We start from the raw sequence: 18,022 nt of genomic DNA on the forward strand, positions 1-18,022 counted from the left end.
GAGAGATTATTTTTGCCTTTTGCTAAATGATTTAAAGGAAAACAGGAAAGAATAGATTATAGTATTGTGAAGAGAAAAGTAATTGCTTTCAAAATATCTGCTTATTTCAATAATTATTACTTTTCTTTGTGGTAAATTGTTTTTGCTGATATCTTTTTTGTTTCCTTTGACATTCAATTTCTTTGTCTTTTCTACCACTTATAACATAGAAGTAGTTATCTTGTAATTAAGTGGGCCTACAATACTTATTTTTCTAATCTGTTTTATAAACATCTTGCCTTATATAATCCTTTTGTTGCTTGTCTTTCAATAAAATCATGACATGCCTGCTCCATTTTCATATTCTTTAAGAAAAATTTCTATCTATAGCTCTTTCCATGCTGCTTTTTGTTCTAGCTCTTCCTTCATAGCTTTTTTATCTCTAGCTGTCTGTTTTATGCCTGTCATGTCCACATATTGCTTAGAACTCTCAAACATAGGCACTTTGTAAATTCCCTTTATTTTTAAAATTTATGTTTCTGTACTTTTTAAAATATAGGTTGAATATTTGTTTTATTTATAGTTTCTTAAATTAGCCTAACCTGCAGTTTGTATTTGTCTGTGAAGTAATGAGTCAAAGTTTAGTTTATTTTCAGTAACAAATTCAGTTTTCATTCCCATAGCAATTCTGTTATATTTGTCAATATAAGTAGATAGAAACATTTTCATTGTTGAAAGGACTCTGTGTCAAATAATTTTAAGTTTAGCATTTTGAAGTTTTTCACAACTGTTTGATTTGTTTGATCTTACATAGTTTATATCCGGAAGATCACATGATTATGGCTTTAAAAAAAACAAACAAACAAAACAGAAAAACAATAAATTGTCCTAAGTCTTTTAATGTTCAACAGCAAGAGATTTATTGATTCCGGATCAGAGGTGAGGTGGTAAACCCTTATTTTTAACAGAAAGTTGTGGTTGTCCATTGAGCTAGTGCTTTCAGTTTTCCTTGAGTGATCATTCCTTGTGGGGATTTACATAAGAAGCCAGTTTCAGACAATGAAATTGATTATTCTTGAAGTGTTCAATATTGACAAATTTGAACTATTATACTTCTTAATAGAGTTCCTGATACATAGTAGATGATTAATAAAACTTAATTGACTGAAAACTTTATTGACTGACTGAGAATTAATTTGATCTTTTAGGGCTTGATAATATTAGGGAATATGTAAAATAATTATTAAATTTTTGCTTTCATCTCAAGTCCCAAAGTCATTATTGACTACACAAGATGTTACTTCCTCTCAATTCAGTTATCAGCAATTCAAGAATGCAAAGGGAAAAACCTACTGTACTCAAAAGCCATTATTTTTTAACTTTGCTCTAAATTATTTGCTATTTATATGACCTCAGGATGCTGTCATAGTTGTCAAAATATTTTAAAATTGCCCTTAGCCATACCCTGAAATGAAATGATGGTATTATTTCCCAAACTCATAAATTGTATATTTGTAACAGTTTTATTTCTCTCACTTTTCTTCCTCCACTTTTGGGCATATTTCCTTCATTCTCTTCATCTCCTCCTCTGTTCATTTTCCTTGAAACTGTTACACTCTATCTAAACTATCACACTAACTATTGGAACTAAAGAAAAATGAAAATATAAGATAAAAGATACAATTCATTCTCTCTCTCTCTCTCTCTCTCTCTCTCTCTCTCTCTCTCTCTTTCTCGCCCCCCCCACAGTTGATGTTTAGTGACTAGTCCCACACGGCTATTAAGTATTAAGTGTCTGAAGTCTTATCTACCAGACCATCTAGGTGCCCCTATATTAGGATCTTTTGACCAAATATATAGAATACCTCAAGTCAGCTTCATTCTGGAACCCTGCGAAGAAGGAATTAAGCAAACAAGATGTTTATACAACCCCTTTAAATATGACTAAAGCTATAATCTAGGGATTTGGATTCCAGTTCTTTATACTGTATCATAGAAACGGTCAGCTAAAGGAAGAGAAAAATACTGTGATGTTCACTTTGAGAGATATAATTAATTATTGGCAGCCTAGTAAATGATGGAATATATAGGAAACTATAAAAAAAAGTAGCCACAAATAAGTAGGGTTGATGCAAAGAAAAAAATCCTTCTTGAGCAATATAAAGCTTCTGAGGGGCATCACTGCTTGCATTATAGCGTAGCAGATGAATTGACTCTTGTAAAAATCATTAAGGTAGTAATGAAGAAAATTGTTAATCTTGTTAAAGGCAGGAGGTATGTAATATATCTTAAGAATCTAGAATAGCTAAATTTTTGTAATGATTATTTGATGTTTTAAGGGATAAACTCTTAGCTATTTGGGAAAACCTGTCAATCTAAAAAACAAGGATTTGACCATTTTTTGGTTCCCTTTGTAAATCTGGTGAAGCCTGTTTTTAAATGCATAAAATAAAAAAAAAAGGTTACTAAGGGGAAACCAAGTTCAAATTTAGTTGTCAAAATATTTTAAAATTTAAAACTTTCAGCATAGTACCTTGCAGATTGTAAATATATATTGCTATTGTTTTCATTGTCATTGTATGAAAAATGAGTTCACTGATCCATCCTCTCCCTGAAATCTATTCATGGACCTCTACTGTAGAGTAAGACATTTCCTGCTAATTCTTTTAGACTAAAAGTTTATTGTTTCTTTGGGGTTCCGTGTTTTATTATCTAAAATGAAAAATTATGAGGATACCAAGATTGTATACATGGATGGTATTTTGTTCTAACTTTTCTAAGTAGGTGCTTAGTAAATGTGCAGTGAGTTAAATTTGTTTAGTTCAATACTGTATGCATATGGTTAGGGGTGTTGGCTTTTTAAACAAAACTGAGTTTTTGTAATATTCAAAGTAGATTTTCCCAAAAATGTCTGCCTAAGAATAAATATTAATTTTTATTCATAAACATGCACATTTCCATTCTGTATTTCTGCATAATTTAAAATGTATATTAATTTAATGTGCAGAATTTCAAGTGGAACATTATGAATTAGTGTTAAACCAAGAAGGGTATTAAAAATAGGACCCCTTTGTTCCTGAATTCAGAATGTATTGCTTATAAGAGATAAGTAAGTTATTTTCTAAGCCCAAGGAGCACACACTTTAGTGTTGGTTGCAAAGTTTATCTTTAAAGTTTAGTATTTAGATGAAATGAATATTGCTTGTGTGTATGCAGAAGAGCTCACAAGTACTGCAAAGGTGTCCTTAGTGGGAAAGCTCTTTAGATTACCACCTTATTGAAAGTGTGTGCTCATTTTGTTAATGAAAGTAACTAATATATGAGAATTTAGCATAAAATTAGACTTTAACAGCTCAGGGGGTAACCATATATTTTAAAGAATTTAAGTACTCTTTAAAGTAAACGAGTGAAAGTTCATTTCAGCTTATTCTCCTTTCATGGATCATAGCTTGATGTGTGAACCATTAACATTGAATGAGGTCACCTGGACTTAAGGAAGATAATTTTAAAAACTCTTCTGTCAGCTATTAATGGTGTCATATTAGGTAATGCATTTATCCAGTTAAGAAGGGGAACAAAAGAGGATAGCAAGCTTAAAATAACTCAAGATATTAACTATGATGAATCTTTTTGATGATATATTCTTTCTTGAATGTTGGATGTTTTTTGTTTTGTTTTGGTTTTTTTGACCTTCAGTGTCTAACATTTTGCTGAAGTTTTTCAATACATTGACTACAGCTTATAGCTGTATGATTAAATTTAACTCTAGGTGTAATTGGATCTTTTATTCAGAAATGTTTGCGAATAACAGTCTTATCTATAAAATGATAAAATTTTAATTGTGTTAATGGATTGTACCATTTGTTACATATTATCATTGAGCCAGTAATTTATTTGTAACTTCAGAGATTATCAAAGGACATAAAATTATTTGTTCATTTGGCATATTATGTTAAGGGCAGATTGGGGAGAGAGGGTTATGAGAAGTGTGTATGTGAAACTAAGAAAATTTTGACTATGTTGTTACTTTTAAACCATTGGTTTTTGTTTGTTGACTTCATTTAGAGTATGAATGTATGAAAATGGGGTATATATTTGAGCCTGACAGTGTGGTTATATAGTTTACATAAAAGCATAATTTAATCTTTTGACAACATGGTTAATTGTTCTTGTTTCCTTGTCAACTTCATTGTCTGCTCTTTCTTTTTCTCTGTCTCAGTTTAGGCATTCTCCAAAGTTCCATCGTTATCCTTATGACTTGAGCTGTTCACTTCTGTACAGGTTCCCAAATCTAATGTTAGCCTTGCCCTGTGCCCTGAGTCACAATCTTGCATTTCTTATTGCCTGCAGCATATTTCAAACTAAACCACTCTAGTACCTTAAATTCTACATGTCTAGAATTGAATACATCATTTTCCTCTTAAAATGGATTCTTTCTAAATGCCTATTTCTACTATTATTATTCTAGTCACTCTGCTTGAAGTTTTTAGTCCTTGGATTCCTCAGTCTCTTGCCCTCTACTTAATCATTTAACAAGTCTTGTTTGAGTCTCTTTTTTTTCCCCATTTTATCTTTTCTCTTTATTCCCACTGCTACAGTTCCAATTTAATTTATCTTGTATGGACTACTAGGATTGTGTAGTGGTAAAATGAATACAGTATTTGAAAAGAGAAGACTTGACATTGAATCTGGGCTGTCATTTTGTGCCCTTGTGACTCTGATCAAGCTATCCTTCCAGGCTTTAGTTTCCTTATCTGTAGAATGAAGAATTAAATTAGATGATCTAAGATCCTTTCTAGTTTTAAGGCCATTAAAATATGCAGGGGACTTACGGTCAGGAAGATCTGAGTTTGGATCTTTCTTTAGATACTTAGGAATTGTGTGATGTTAGCAAAGTTGCTTAATGGCTTTCTCTTCTCTAACATAGGTATTAGACCACCACCTCACAGAGTTATTGTGAGGATTAAATGGAATAAATTTGTAAGGAATTAGAAAAATATTAGCTATAATCATTATTATTAGATCTTTTGGTCTTCCTGCCTCCAGCTTAATCTTTTCAATGTGTATTGCTCAGATCACATCAGATCACATCTGAAATCTCCAATAGTTCCTGGTAGTATACAGACTAAAGTCCTTTGTTAGCTTTCATTCTACCTTTGAAGCCCTTCCTCCCTGTGCTTCATTTTATAAATTTTATGCTGCTTCCAAATTTATTGAAATACTAACAATCCTTCAAGCCCTACCTAGCTCAAATGCCATTTCTTTCAAATAATTTTCCCTTATTTAAAATACACAGACACTCCCACACACACACATATACATACATTTCACCCCCCCTCGCCCCCCTTTACACACACACTTTTCAGCCTTGTATCTCTTGGTTTTTATTGTATTTATTTGTATACATAGTTATTACAATCTTTTGAATTGGAGCCTGCAGGCTATGGCCTTGTGGACCAGATTTGGCCCTGTAGATTGAAGAATGATTTTTATAGTTTTTAAATACAATAAAACTTTATCTAACAATCCAAAAAAAAAAAAAAAAAAACTATCCCCCAAACTCCCAGAAAACCACAAAACATTTTTTATTCTTATATGGCTCTCTGAAAAAAATATGCTAACCTCTAGTCTAGAATATAAACTAGGCTGGGAATGTGTCCTCTTTATCTTTGCATTGTTCTTGAACTGCTCCTGTCCATGCATACAGTTGTCTTTATGTTATTTTGGAGAGAATTTTCACTGTTTGCCTGTTTTTTAGTACTGTTAAAACTAAAGTATTCCTCCCACCTCACCCTACCTGCACACATATAATAAAGACAGTGTATTTTAGGAACTAATTTACTAATTCCCCCCCACCTAGCAATTGACTATCCCTCTTTAAAAAATAAAATGATTTTAATATATTATTTTATTCACATATGACTTATATGTTATTTTATTTTTTATTTGCTTAGACTCGGCTTATTTTTGCTTTTTATTTAAAGTGGTTTAGGATTTAAGGCTAAAGAAGGAAAAATAAGAAGTTTGTTTTTTAGAAGAGATGGATTTGTCTTATTCCTTAAGAGTCAGCTGTGAGTGCTTGCTTATTCTAAGCAATTCTTTAGTTATTTAAATTAAGTAGCTCTAGATGATTAACAAGGTATAAAAAATGACATCTTCATAAAATGGGAGATTTCTAATTCTATTTCGAATTGTCTTTTTTAACTGTAGGTAATTGGTACACCTCAGAGATCTGCTGCGCCAAATACTATCCTTGTAGGAAGTCCACATACGCCTAACACACATTTTGTATCACAGAACCAGACTTCAGACTCCTCACCTTGGTCGGCGGGGTGAGCAATATTCTTCTCAAATATTAGAAGTTTAAAGAATTTCTTAGGAACGTTAAATTTCTTTGTCTTGGCTAAATGAGCTGTGTAGTCTTGCAACCAAACCAAATATATTAGAGCTTCAGTTTAAATTTATTTTTCAGAGATCTTATTACTTTAAAATACTGAAGAAATTTCAAATCCTTTCCAGCATAGATATATAATCATGAACATACTCTCACTTTAGCATCTAAGAAATCAATAGCAGTCTAATACTTCGATCTACATTAATATTATAGTTACACTTTTGGAGTTTATCATTGTTGGCTGAAGATGAGCAATTGAGATATCTTTACCAATGCAACTATGGTAATTTTGAAACTTTTCATTCTTTGTACCAGAAGATGACACCTTAGGAAGTTCAGTACCAATTCACTGACTTACAAACCTTTTAGAATGAGATAATGATATCCTATGTTATATAACACACTTCTATTTTTAACTTAAGCTATACTCTTCCTGAAATAATCTTTTTATTTTAAGTAAAAGGTCACTTAAATAGGTTTTTAAGTAGAATTGCCTTAGGATCATAGTCTCAGGTGTCTTCCTTACAAAATATTTGTGCATCCCTGTGTTTCAGGCTTATTTTGAGACAGAAAAGCAAATGATTATATTTTATTAAACTTCCTACTTAAAAAAATTCAAAACTTCTTTTCCTAATTTGATACAAAACATTAGAAATTTTCTTTAATAGTTGTGAATTTTATTTCTTTTTACAAGGTAGATAGTAATCATGCATCTTACCTTGTAGATAGACATTACTCTATTGATGACATTTATTCATAATTTATGTTTTCTTTCTTGATATTTTGTTCAGATGAGTAAAACTTTTCATTAGATGGTGTGTTCAAAAAGTTTAATATAATATGCAGCTTTTACCATTTAAGATTTCTCATGGTATTTCAACAATATAAAAGTATGAAGGTGAAATTTGGCTTCTTAAAATGTTCATTCTCTGACCTTAAAAAAAAAAATCTTCAAATTTCCCTGTTACACCTAATAGTTTTCTACATTGATATAATGAAGTGTGGTTCAAGTTATGGCTCTCTATTATGATTCTCTTGCTCTAGTTGCACTTGTGTCTTATAAATAGTTATTTCATTTTTAGATAAGGACATTTTAGTTGAAGGTTGATTTTAGGTAATATTATTTTTCTTTGTATTTTTAAGGAAGCGCAATAGAAAAGGAGAGAAGAATGGAAAGGGATTAAGACATTTTTCAATGAAGGTTTGTGAGAAGGTACAGAGGAAAGGAACCACTTCATATAATGAAGTGGCAGATGAGTTGGTTGCAGAGTTCAGTGCTGCTGATAACCACATTTTACCAAATGAATCAGTAAGTATGATGTACATAAATTTGTGTTTTCTAAGGGACCTGAGAGTTTCCCTTTGGGAATTTTAAGAGTGTTTTCTTTCAAAGGCTGTCAGGTTAATTATAATCAAGGCTTTTGGACAGATCAATAATATTGTTAATGTGTATTGACACTCTTTCAGGTTTACTCTTTTGGGAATTTGGTTTTTCCTTATCGTTGGGCACATTGAGGGATATGATGAACTATTTTTACTAGTCCACTGCATAAAACAAAGTTGATTTCATCTTTTGAATTTGTTCATCTCCTGCCATGTGTCTTTAAACACCAATTTCATGAAGCTTTTTTTTTTTTTTTTTTCTAATGCATAATGTCTTCAGCAGGCTTATGACCAGAAGAATATAAGACGAAGAGTCTATGATGCCTTAAATGTCTTAATGGCCATGAATATTATCTCAAAGGAGAAGAAGGAAATAAAATGGATTGGTCTACCAACTAACTCAGCTCAAGAATGTCAGAATTTAGAGGTATGAATAATGAAAAACTTATTTTCCCCTAATTAGCTTTAACCTGATTCAAGTCTATTTACATATAATATTTAAAAGGATAGAAATCTCTTAGATATTTTTATATTTTTATTGACATTATCTAAACATTTACTAATCATTTCTTATTGATTGACTCTCCTTGTTATGTGAAACAAATTACACAGGCAGCATCCCTACCAGGATGTTATTTTGTAGAATTTTTTTATTCTGAGATGATGGAGAGGGTCATCTTTATTTCTTTTTTGTTAACCTACCTTTCCCCATCCACTTACCAATTCAGCTGTGTGTCCTTCCATGACTAATCATAATATGTGTAGATATATAATTAAGGAGCTCTGTTATTGGGCAATCAATAATTGTGTGGTTGACTTTCAAATTTTAATTGAAAACATGAATCACTTTTGAATTTTTTGGAGTTAAAATTTTTTTGGAAGAGCATAATAGTATCTTTGCCTTTAATATAATCCTTATGTAGCTCATCAGAGTCTATATGACTCAGCATTTGAATCTGCCTGTCTGGTTCTTCACTTTACTCTGTTTAGTATGTTCTATGTAATTCTGGAAGAGACAAAAAACCATCGTCATTGCCCCACTCCTACAATCTTTTCAGTTTCTATGAGTAATTATTTCACTTAGTTTGAATCAGTGTCCTCTAGCTGCCAGTAGATACTGGTTTTACTTTTAACAGTGAGCATGCCAAAGCTTAAACTTTATTTTTGGGAAAATAATTGGAGAGTTTGCTTTGTCAGCTGTTTAACTAGATGGGCTCACATTTGTTAAGGGTAATAGAATCAGGTACAATATGAGGATTATGGCTACTGCAAGGCCATTGGTTGTGAAGAGGCCTGATTTCTCATCTTTAACTTTTAAAGAGGGTTTCCCTTCATTGTTTACATAGCTTTTAGGCTCTGAGTCAGAGAATTGAGCTCAACTGTATGGAGCCAAATCTTTTCTTTTTTTTTTAATTAGTTGCTTTATTTTCCCCCTGGTCATACATGCAAATTAACTTTTTAAATACATATTTCTTTATAAATTATGTTGGAAGAGAAAAATCAGAACAAAAGGGAAAAACTGTGAGAGGAAGAAAAACATACATTAGATAATATGTTAAATTAAATGCATTATACATTAAATTAAATACATTATTAAAATATTCATTGAATACATTAAATCTGAATTTTAATGAGGATAGTTATACTTCCATTTTAAAGATAATTGCTAATTTTACCAGGGAATTATTACCTCCAATATAATGGGAAAGTGAATCTTTTCCTGTTTTCCCTTTCCATGGAGTCTTATCTACAGAAATGGTGTCTCTTTAATGAATATTGCAAGACCCACAGACTATGGGTTTTATGACTCTTGGATAGAAAAGTCAACTTAAAAAAAATTAAAATTTATATTTGGCAGATATTTAAAGGAATATACATTAGAAAGTCTCTAGAGTCAAGAATTTTATTTTTTCCATATAATTTCTTAGATCGTTTATAAGAAATTATTATTTTGCTTTGGAATCCTGATATTACATGTTCATCTGTAACTTCTTGAGGGTGATTCTATGAGATGATTTTTGTATGTGTCTTATTTTTAAAGGTAGAGAGGCAGAGAAGACTTGAGAGAATAAAACAAAAGCAGTCTCAGCTTCAAGAACTTATTCTACAGGTAATGCAATACTTCTCTGTATGGGAGTAACAATTTCTGTTTCCTTTATTGTTTAATATCTTTCAAAATAACAATATACATACTAGCTTTAAGTAATAACATCTAAGTAATACAATTTTGTATAGAGTGGCAAACTGAACTAGTTCAGTTCTAGTTACTATATGACCCTGGGCTTAACTCCTTAATTCCTTAACCTCCTTTTTTCACTTTTATAAAAAGAAATAAAATAAAAATACTATCTACAATAGATTGCTAGATTACTCACACTGTTGTCCCCACATTCTTACCTTTAAACTTCCTCCCTGCTGCAGTGGTCTCCTCCATCATTTTATTATATATTTTTTATAAACCCTCTTTATATTTCCTTCTGACACCATCATCTAATTGAAATTTCCCTCTCCAAAGTTGCCATTGATCTCTTAATTTCCAAATTTCCTGGTCTTTTCTTAGTCGCTATCCTTCTTGACCTCTCTGAGGTATTTGGCAATATCAGTTACCTTCTCTAGATGCTTTCCCCTCCTTTGGTTTTCATGACATCTTTCTTAGTTCTTTTTTTAGTCTGCTTTGTTTGCTGTTTCTTCTTCCATCCACTATGGGTGACCTCAAAGCTCTGCCTGAGCTTTCTGCATTATTTCAGTTTATAATCCCATCTCCTATCTCTATGAAGATGATTCCCAAATCTATATTAACCAAACCTTAATTGCCTGACTTCTGGTTCCTCCTAATGAACTGCCTTTTAGACATGTGGCATTGAATTTCCTGGAGGCATCTTGGACTCTATCCAAAGCATAATCCATTGTCTTTCCCTTCTCATCCTCTCCTCTTTCCAGCTTCCCAGCTTGCTAGAGTACAACTATCCTCCTATTCACACAGCTTGCAACCATGGTGTTAAACTCTACTCCTCACTCAATATAATCAGTGTATTGCCAAATTTTATCCCCTCTTAAAATATCTCTCATAGACTTCCTGTTCTACACACACACACACACACACACACACACACACACACACACACGCATGCATATGCAGGTGTGCAACCCTAGTTCAGATTCTCATCTCTTCTCATCTGAATCATCAAAGTAGCTGTCCAGCTGTTCTTCTTACTCTTAGATCTCTCTCCATTAAAAAAAATAAGTTTGGCACAGAACGAATTCTAAAGAACAGTTGTGGCTTTACTACACACTTCTCATTGAGCTCCAATAATTCCCTGTTAACTCCAGAATCATATGTAAATTCCTTTGTGTGGAATTATAGCTCTTCAGAACCTACCCTCTTCCAACCTTTCCTGTCTTGAACATGTTCCTTTCCTTTACACATTCAGCTCTCCAGCAGCACTGGCCCATTTGAAGTGCATCAAATCTGATGTCATCTCCTCTTTCAGGGCCTTTGAATTAACTGTTCCCCCCTGTGTTTTGATTACTCTGCTCCCTCAGTGCCAACAATTTGTTTCCATGGCTTCTTTCAAGACTCAGTTCAGATCTTACCTGCTTCAGAAAAACTGCTAATTCTTTTCCCCTTGAGAACTTCTTGTATCATCCTTTTGGTTCCATATTGTCTTATTCATTAAAATGTAAGCTGCAGGGGCAGCTAGATGGCGCAATAGTTAGAGCACCAGCCCTGAAGTCAGGAGAACCTGAGTTTAAATCTGGCCTCAGTCAGTTACTTAACACTTCTTAGCTGTGTGACTCTGGGCATGTCACTTAACACTAATTGTCTCAGCCAGGAGGAGAGGGAGGGAATGTAAACTGCTTGGGGGGAGGGGCTGTCTTTTCTGCCCTTCTTTGTTTCCCCCTTGCAAAAAAATAATGCATGGCACATTATAAGTACATTATAAATGCTTGTTCAATTGACTTTGACTTACCTCACAGACTTGTTGTGGAAAAAAAGTCTTTAATGAATTTTAAAACATTGTGTAAATGCAAGGTACTTTTATTCATAATGTTAATTAATATGTTAAAACACTGATTATTTTAGTTCTTAATGTATTGTTTGTCAGAAGAGACCCTTTCTTCTCTTTGTCTGCATTTGAAATTTTGACTATTGAGGGAACTACTGTACTTGATGTAAGGAAATTAAAATAACTAAATTATATTTCTTGAAATTTATAAGTTTGTTATGTAATAGGGAAGATTAAATAAGTATGTAAGTAACTATAATATGCTGTAAGGAGTTTTGATCATGCTATGATGGTGGCTATTCTGTTGAATGAAAATTGAGGTAAACTTTGTAGAAGAGAGATTACTTTTGATCTATGCTTTAAAAGTTCGCTAAGATCTTACTAGATATAAAGAATAATAAGTGCATTCAGAAGGAAAAATATTTTAAACCTAGTCTTACAGGCAGGAAGTATTGGGTACTATGGATAGTTTGGTTGAACTATAAGGAAGTAATAGTATAGGACATCTGGGCAGGATGTGAAATTTTTGGATTGGTATGGCCAGAACTGGTTCTATCATTTAATAGCAATAACACCTCATCTTTATATAAATGTAATACGATGGCAGACATTTTCTCATTTGATCTTCAAGATGATTTTGTAAGTTATCTGTTGCAACATTTTACAGCTGAGATAATAGGCTCAGTAAGGTTGAATTTCTTGACTGTGATATCAAGACTAGTAAATTGAGGTGAGAGTTTGAAACCAAGGTATCTTTTGAGTGAGTCCTGTGCTCTTTGTAATGGTCAATGATTTGGAAAATTAACCTGTCATTATTATGAGTTGGGAAAAAATTAGAATCAGGGTAAACTCAAACAAGCTATTGGGCTTGTTTGGGAGGAAAGTAATGGATGCCTAAACTTTGGTTCTAACTGTGGGATTGGAGTGTCTACATATTTGGAAAGGTAGACGCTATAGGCCCTGACAACTAGTTGAAAGTAAGAACCAAAGAGAAGTTGAAGGTGATATTGTAAGTAATAGGGAAAAGCATAAAATGAGCTGGTTTTGGGGAACAAGTTCTGTTGTGCATAAGCTCACTTTTGGGATAGTGCTGATATACCCAGGAGCAGGTGTCCTTTAGGCCTCTGGAAAATGTAGAATCAGAATCGTGGAAAAAGAAGAGTAGGTTAGAAAAGGAGATTTGAATATCTGCCATCATGAAAGTGATAGTGAGGTTGTGATCTCTATTGTCAACAATGTGATTTGTTTGTACTAATTGTAGCTTAAGTCTTATCAGTAGAGGGAGGTGGTACTCTTCCTGTTTTCTGCCCTTGATAATTAGTTATTATTAATTTAGAATATTGTATACATTTTTAAGAGTCACAAAAGGAGTTTTAACAAATTACTATGCTTCAAAAGAGGGTGAACAGGATGATTAAAAGACTTAAAGCCATATACTGTAAAAATATGTTAAAAGAACTTGGAATGTTTATGAGAAGACTTGGGGTGGTGGGGTTATTATTATATAATCATTATTATTATTAAGATATGTCTGTAGGTTTTTGAAGGCTTGTCAAAGGAAGAAACACAGCATCTGAGCATTGGAAGGAATTTTTATAGATTTTTTTTTTTAAACTAGGAAAAATAAAGAGGTAGGGAGATGTTGACTGACAGCTAACTTCAAGTGTTTACTGATCCTGAATCAGGACTCAGACTGGTTTGGGTGGCTTTGGGTGGCCAGAGGAGGAGCAGTGAGTGAAATGTGCACAGAAGTAGATTTTAGCTCAATAAATGGAGGAGGTGTGGCATAGTGAATAGAATACTGGACTAGGAGTCAAGAACATCTCCCATCTCATATGTTTTCTCCCCTTGATATGGTGTTGATTCTTGCATTTATTTCACAGGCTTGTTGCAAAGCTCAAATGAGATCATATCTATAAAATAGTCTGCAAAATTTAAGACATTATACGGATATGGGGAGCTGTTAGAATTAGAGCTGGGAGATAGTACACTCGCTGAACTTTTGTAAGGATGAAGCTGTGGTAAAAGAATACCTACTCATACATGGACATGAAGCGTCCTTTCTAAATTCTGAGACTGATTTTAAAAAGAAAAGACAAAGAAGAAATGGGCTTTGAGAGAAAAAAGAAAGTAATTAAGGACCAAGGTTTCAGTAAAAAAGGGGGAGAAACAAGGGAAAATGGTTAAGAGTGGGGATGAGGTGGGAAGATGGAATCTGGAGAATAACCTGTGAATTTTTTTTTTAATTTTATTTTATTTAATAATAACTTTGTATTGACAGAATCCATGCCAGGGTAATTTTTTACAACATTATCCCTTGCACTCGCTTATGTTTCATTTTTTCCCCTCCCTCCCTCAACCCCCCCTCTCCCCCCCAAGATGGCAAGCAGTCCTGTATATGTTAAATATGTTGCAGTATATCCTAGATACAATACATGTTTGCAGAACCGAACAGTTCTCCTGTTGCACAGGGAGAATTGGATTCAGAAGGTAAAAATAACTCGGGAAGAAAATCAAAAATGCAAATAGTTCACATTCGTTTCCCAGTGTTCCTTCTCTGGGTGTAGCTGTCTCTGTCCATCATTTATCCATTGAAACTCATTTAGGTCTCTTTGTCATAGAAATCCACTTCCATCAGAATACATCCTCATACAATATCGTTGTCGAAGTGTATAATGATCTCCTGGTTCTGCTCATCTCACTTAGCATCAGTCCATGTAGGTCTCTCCAAGCCTCTCTGTATTCATCCTGCTAGTCATTCCTTACAGAGCAATAATATTCCATAACATTCATATACCACAATTTACCGAGCCATTCTCCAATTGGTGGGCATCCATTCATTTTCCAGTTTCTAGCCACTACAAACAGAGCTGCTACAAACATTTTGGCACACACATAACCTGTGAATTTTAATGTTTTCCATTATATTTTCAGAGAAAAGATGATAAAAGCAAAAAATTAAATTCTGTTTGAAACATTTGTATGCAGAATTGTGATCTGCAGGATGGTTTTCTCCTGCAGTAGTAACTTTATCTTTGCATATAATCTTTTAGGTTTGATTTCCTGGTCAGACTATTTTTTTTCCCTTAATATATAATCTAATCAATACCAAATAAAGTTTTTCAATTAACCATCACTTAAGCATCTCACTAAATTCATATTAGGTGAGGTATTAAAAACTGAGATTTGTACTTATGAAAGTGTCTTGAAGGGTAGATTATAAACAGAGAGTCCTTTGAATGTTCAAGTTTGTGGATAATATGTTGATTAAGATCCCCCCCAAATTTTAGAGCTCTTGTGATGAAAATCATAGCCACCTAAAAGAGTATGGTCTAATTATTCACTCAAGAAAATACAAACATTGTAAGAATACTTGATTTCTAGATTATGACATTTAGTTTGATAGTCGCCCATTAGAACTTCTCTATTATAGATTTGTGAGCAGACACTGCAAATCGATTGTGAATCAGGCCCAAGAAGAAGAGTGCAAAAAAAAAAAAAAGTAAATTATAGTGCCTTCTTAGTGAGCTGACTTCTTGCTGAAAAGAATTCCCTCCCCCCCTTTTTTTTTCCTGAGGCAATTGGGGTTAAGTGACTTGCCCAGGATCACACAGCTGGGACGTGTTAAGTGTCTGAGATCAGATTTGAACTCAGGTTCTCTTGACTACAGGACTGATACTCTATCCATTGTGCCACTTAACTGCTCCAATGAATGCCCATATTTTTAATACCAGTATCCTACTGTTGGCATTGTATGTCTGCAAGTCACAAATGTTATAATCTCCAAAGAAATAAAATTATATATCCCTCCAAGCGTGAAGGAGGGGCTCATAATGATTATAGGCCAGTTACAAAACATAAGAAATACAGAATTACCAAAAATTGTAACAGAATATTTTCAAAGAAATGAACAAAAAAGAAGATGGGATTATTTATGTGTCAAGACTGGGGGATAATCATTGGATAATTAGCTTTTTGCCTTTCTCGTATCCTTGTCATGTGAGGAAAAAGCTAGAAATACCCCTCCACAATGAATGGACACTCTGTGGTGAATTTATGAAGGGAAAGGAATAAGAATACACAGGCTACATGTGTCATTGGAGGGATCACTCAGATTAATTAGAAACTAAGATTATAAACTCTGGAAGATGTTAGATTTCACTTATCTGGGATGTTTTTACATATGAGTTTGTTTAGTGTTGTATGTGGGCTACATGAATGATTTTAGAATTTTAGGACTTTGCAATTAGCTAATGTATACAATGCAAAATTTTCCCTTCAATTGTATGCTGGTATAGTTGTGGGTGTGTTGGGATGGCTGAGAGGTAGAGCCCTGGAATGAGCTGTGAAATTTAAAAAGTATATCAAAAAAAATTTTCAAACACAGATTTTATACATAGATTTCAGTTCTAGTTCAGCTATGATGTTCTCTAATTGTGTGATCTTGGATGAATTGCTTCATTTCTGCCTTTCACCTTCTGCATATATGAAATATGAGGGCTGAACTGTATGGGCTTGAAGATATCTGCCAGCTCTGACCTAGTGTCTTTTATCTCACAGTGATGTTTGTATGAATATTTTTCTAGAGGAAGATAATACATTTTTGGGTGAGATCAAGATAAATTTAGTATCAGAAGTGACTAACATGGTAAGTCTATAAGTTGGTATATCTTATTTCAGCAAATTGCCTTCAAGAATTTGGTGCAGAGAAATCGTCAAGTAGAGCAGCAAGCCAGCCGACCACCACCTTCTAACTCTGTCATACACCTACCTTTTATCATTGTGAACACCAGCAAGAAGACAGTGATTGACTGCAGTATTTCTAACGACAAGTAGGTTGTTCATGGAAAAGAGAAGTTTTCCATCCGCCTTTTTGCTTCAGCTGTGAGTTTCTAATAAAAAATGAAGAAATCTCATAATTGGTTTTGTTAAAAACAAAATATTCATATACCATCTCCTTCAGTTAATTTTAGTTAGGGATGGGATTAAGAACCAGACCTGTGATTTTTTTGATGAGAGGGAGTACTGATAGTCAGTGTTTCCTTGTAGCTTGCCTGGGGTCACAGAGTGTGGATGCCTTCGCAATACCAGGAATTGATTTCAGGTCTTCTTGGCTCCCAAAGTGGCTATATCATTCTACTTCTATTAATTTTTGTTAGCAAATACAATCCAATGACATTTCCCTGTTTTTATTATTAAAGCATACATTATGCCTTTTTTTTTTTTTTTTTGCCTACAGGCTAATTATTTCAAAAAAATTAACTTGAAAATGCTATAGATATTTAAAAATACGAAAGGAAGCATAATATAGTGAACAGTGAGCAGGCTTCCACCTTGGAGGAGCTGTTCAAGTCCAACTTCTTATATATACCCGTTTTGTTATCCTGGGCAAATCATTTAACCCCACTGGGTAACTATGTAAAACTACTACAGTAGAATAGTTGCTCATTCTCATTGATATAAGTGAGCTTTTCTCCCCAGGATGTGTGAGATCCCTGTCCCAACTATTTTAAGCATTAAAGAAATAATTCTAGTTTGGGGGGAGGATGAAGTGTTTCATCAAAGCTAAGGGAATGGAAATGATTATCAATTTTCAGAGATTGTACTGGAGAAGGGGAGAAGACAATTCTCTTAGTTTTAGAGTTTAGATATAGCTTCTACATCTAGCTCCTGGGCAGCAAATTCTTCACTTCATGGACACTAGACTATTTCTTTTGTTGCTAAATTTCCCTCACTTTCAAGAGCAATGGTCCTCTCAGCCAGGGATGTGTGGTGTGTGCTCATTAACTGGATGTCTTCATAATCTTGATTTTTTTTTTTAATAATTAAATCTTCCCTTTCAGATTTGAGTATCTATTTAATTTTGACAACACATTTGAAATCCACGATGACATAGAAGTATTAAAGCGAATGGGAATGGCTTGTGGGCTAGAATCTGGAAGCTGTTCTGCAGAAGACCTAAAAATGGCAAGAAGTTTGGTACCTAAAGCTCTGGAACCTTATGTGACAGGTCAGTGAGACAGTGTTTAATTGCCAAGTTGCTGTTTACATTTGACAGTGTGCAAAGATATACTTTTAAAAGTTATAACAAACTTTAAAGTTGGTTATCTCTCTTCTATTTGAAAGTATGTTACACCTTTCTTTCTTTGAAGGATTCCAAATACAAAATACCCATGGATAATAATGAAATGAAAAGACTGGGCATAAAATCAGAAACTAGATGTTGAGAATTGTCAGATATATTGAGCAGGTAGCACAA

General features: G+C 33.4%; 1 protein-coding gene across 2 annotated transcripts in view; it reads left to right on the forward strand.

The window, feature by feature from the left end:
* Window positions 1–18,022, forward strand: part of TFDP1 (transcription factor Dp-1) — a 131,640-nt gene that overhangs the window by 94,939 nt on the left and 18,679 nt on the right. Inside the window, exons 5-10 of one of the 2 annotated variants that reach the window (XM_051984248.1) lie at window positions 6,190–6,311; window positions 7,517–7,682; window positions 8,037–8,183; window positions 9,798–9,866; window positions 16,444–16,595; window positions 17,607–17,773. In XM_051984248.1, the coding sequence (XP_051840208.1) occupies window positions 6,190–6,311; window positions 7,517–7,682; window positions 8,037–8,183; window positions 9,798–9,866; window positions 16,444–16,595; window positions 17,607–17,773 (823 nt within the window). The remainder of the gene's footprint in view (window positions 1–6,189; window positions 6,312–7,516; window positions 7,683–8,036; window positions 8,184–9,797; window positions 9,867–16,443; window positions 16,596–17,606; window positions 17,774–18,022) is intronic. The other variant, XM_051984249.1, reaches the window with a different exon arrangement.

This window comes from Antechinus flavipes, chromosome 3 (genome assembly GCF_016432865.1).
Source record: "Antechinus flavipes isolate AdamAnt ecotype Samford, QLD, Australia chromosome 3, AdamAnt_v2, whole genome shotgun sequence".
Lineage (NCBI taxonomy): Eukaryota > Metazoa > Chordata > Mammalia > Dasyuromorphia > Dasyuridae > Antechinus > Antechinus flavipes.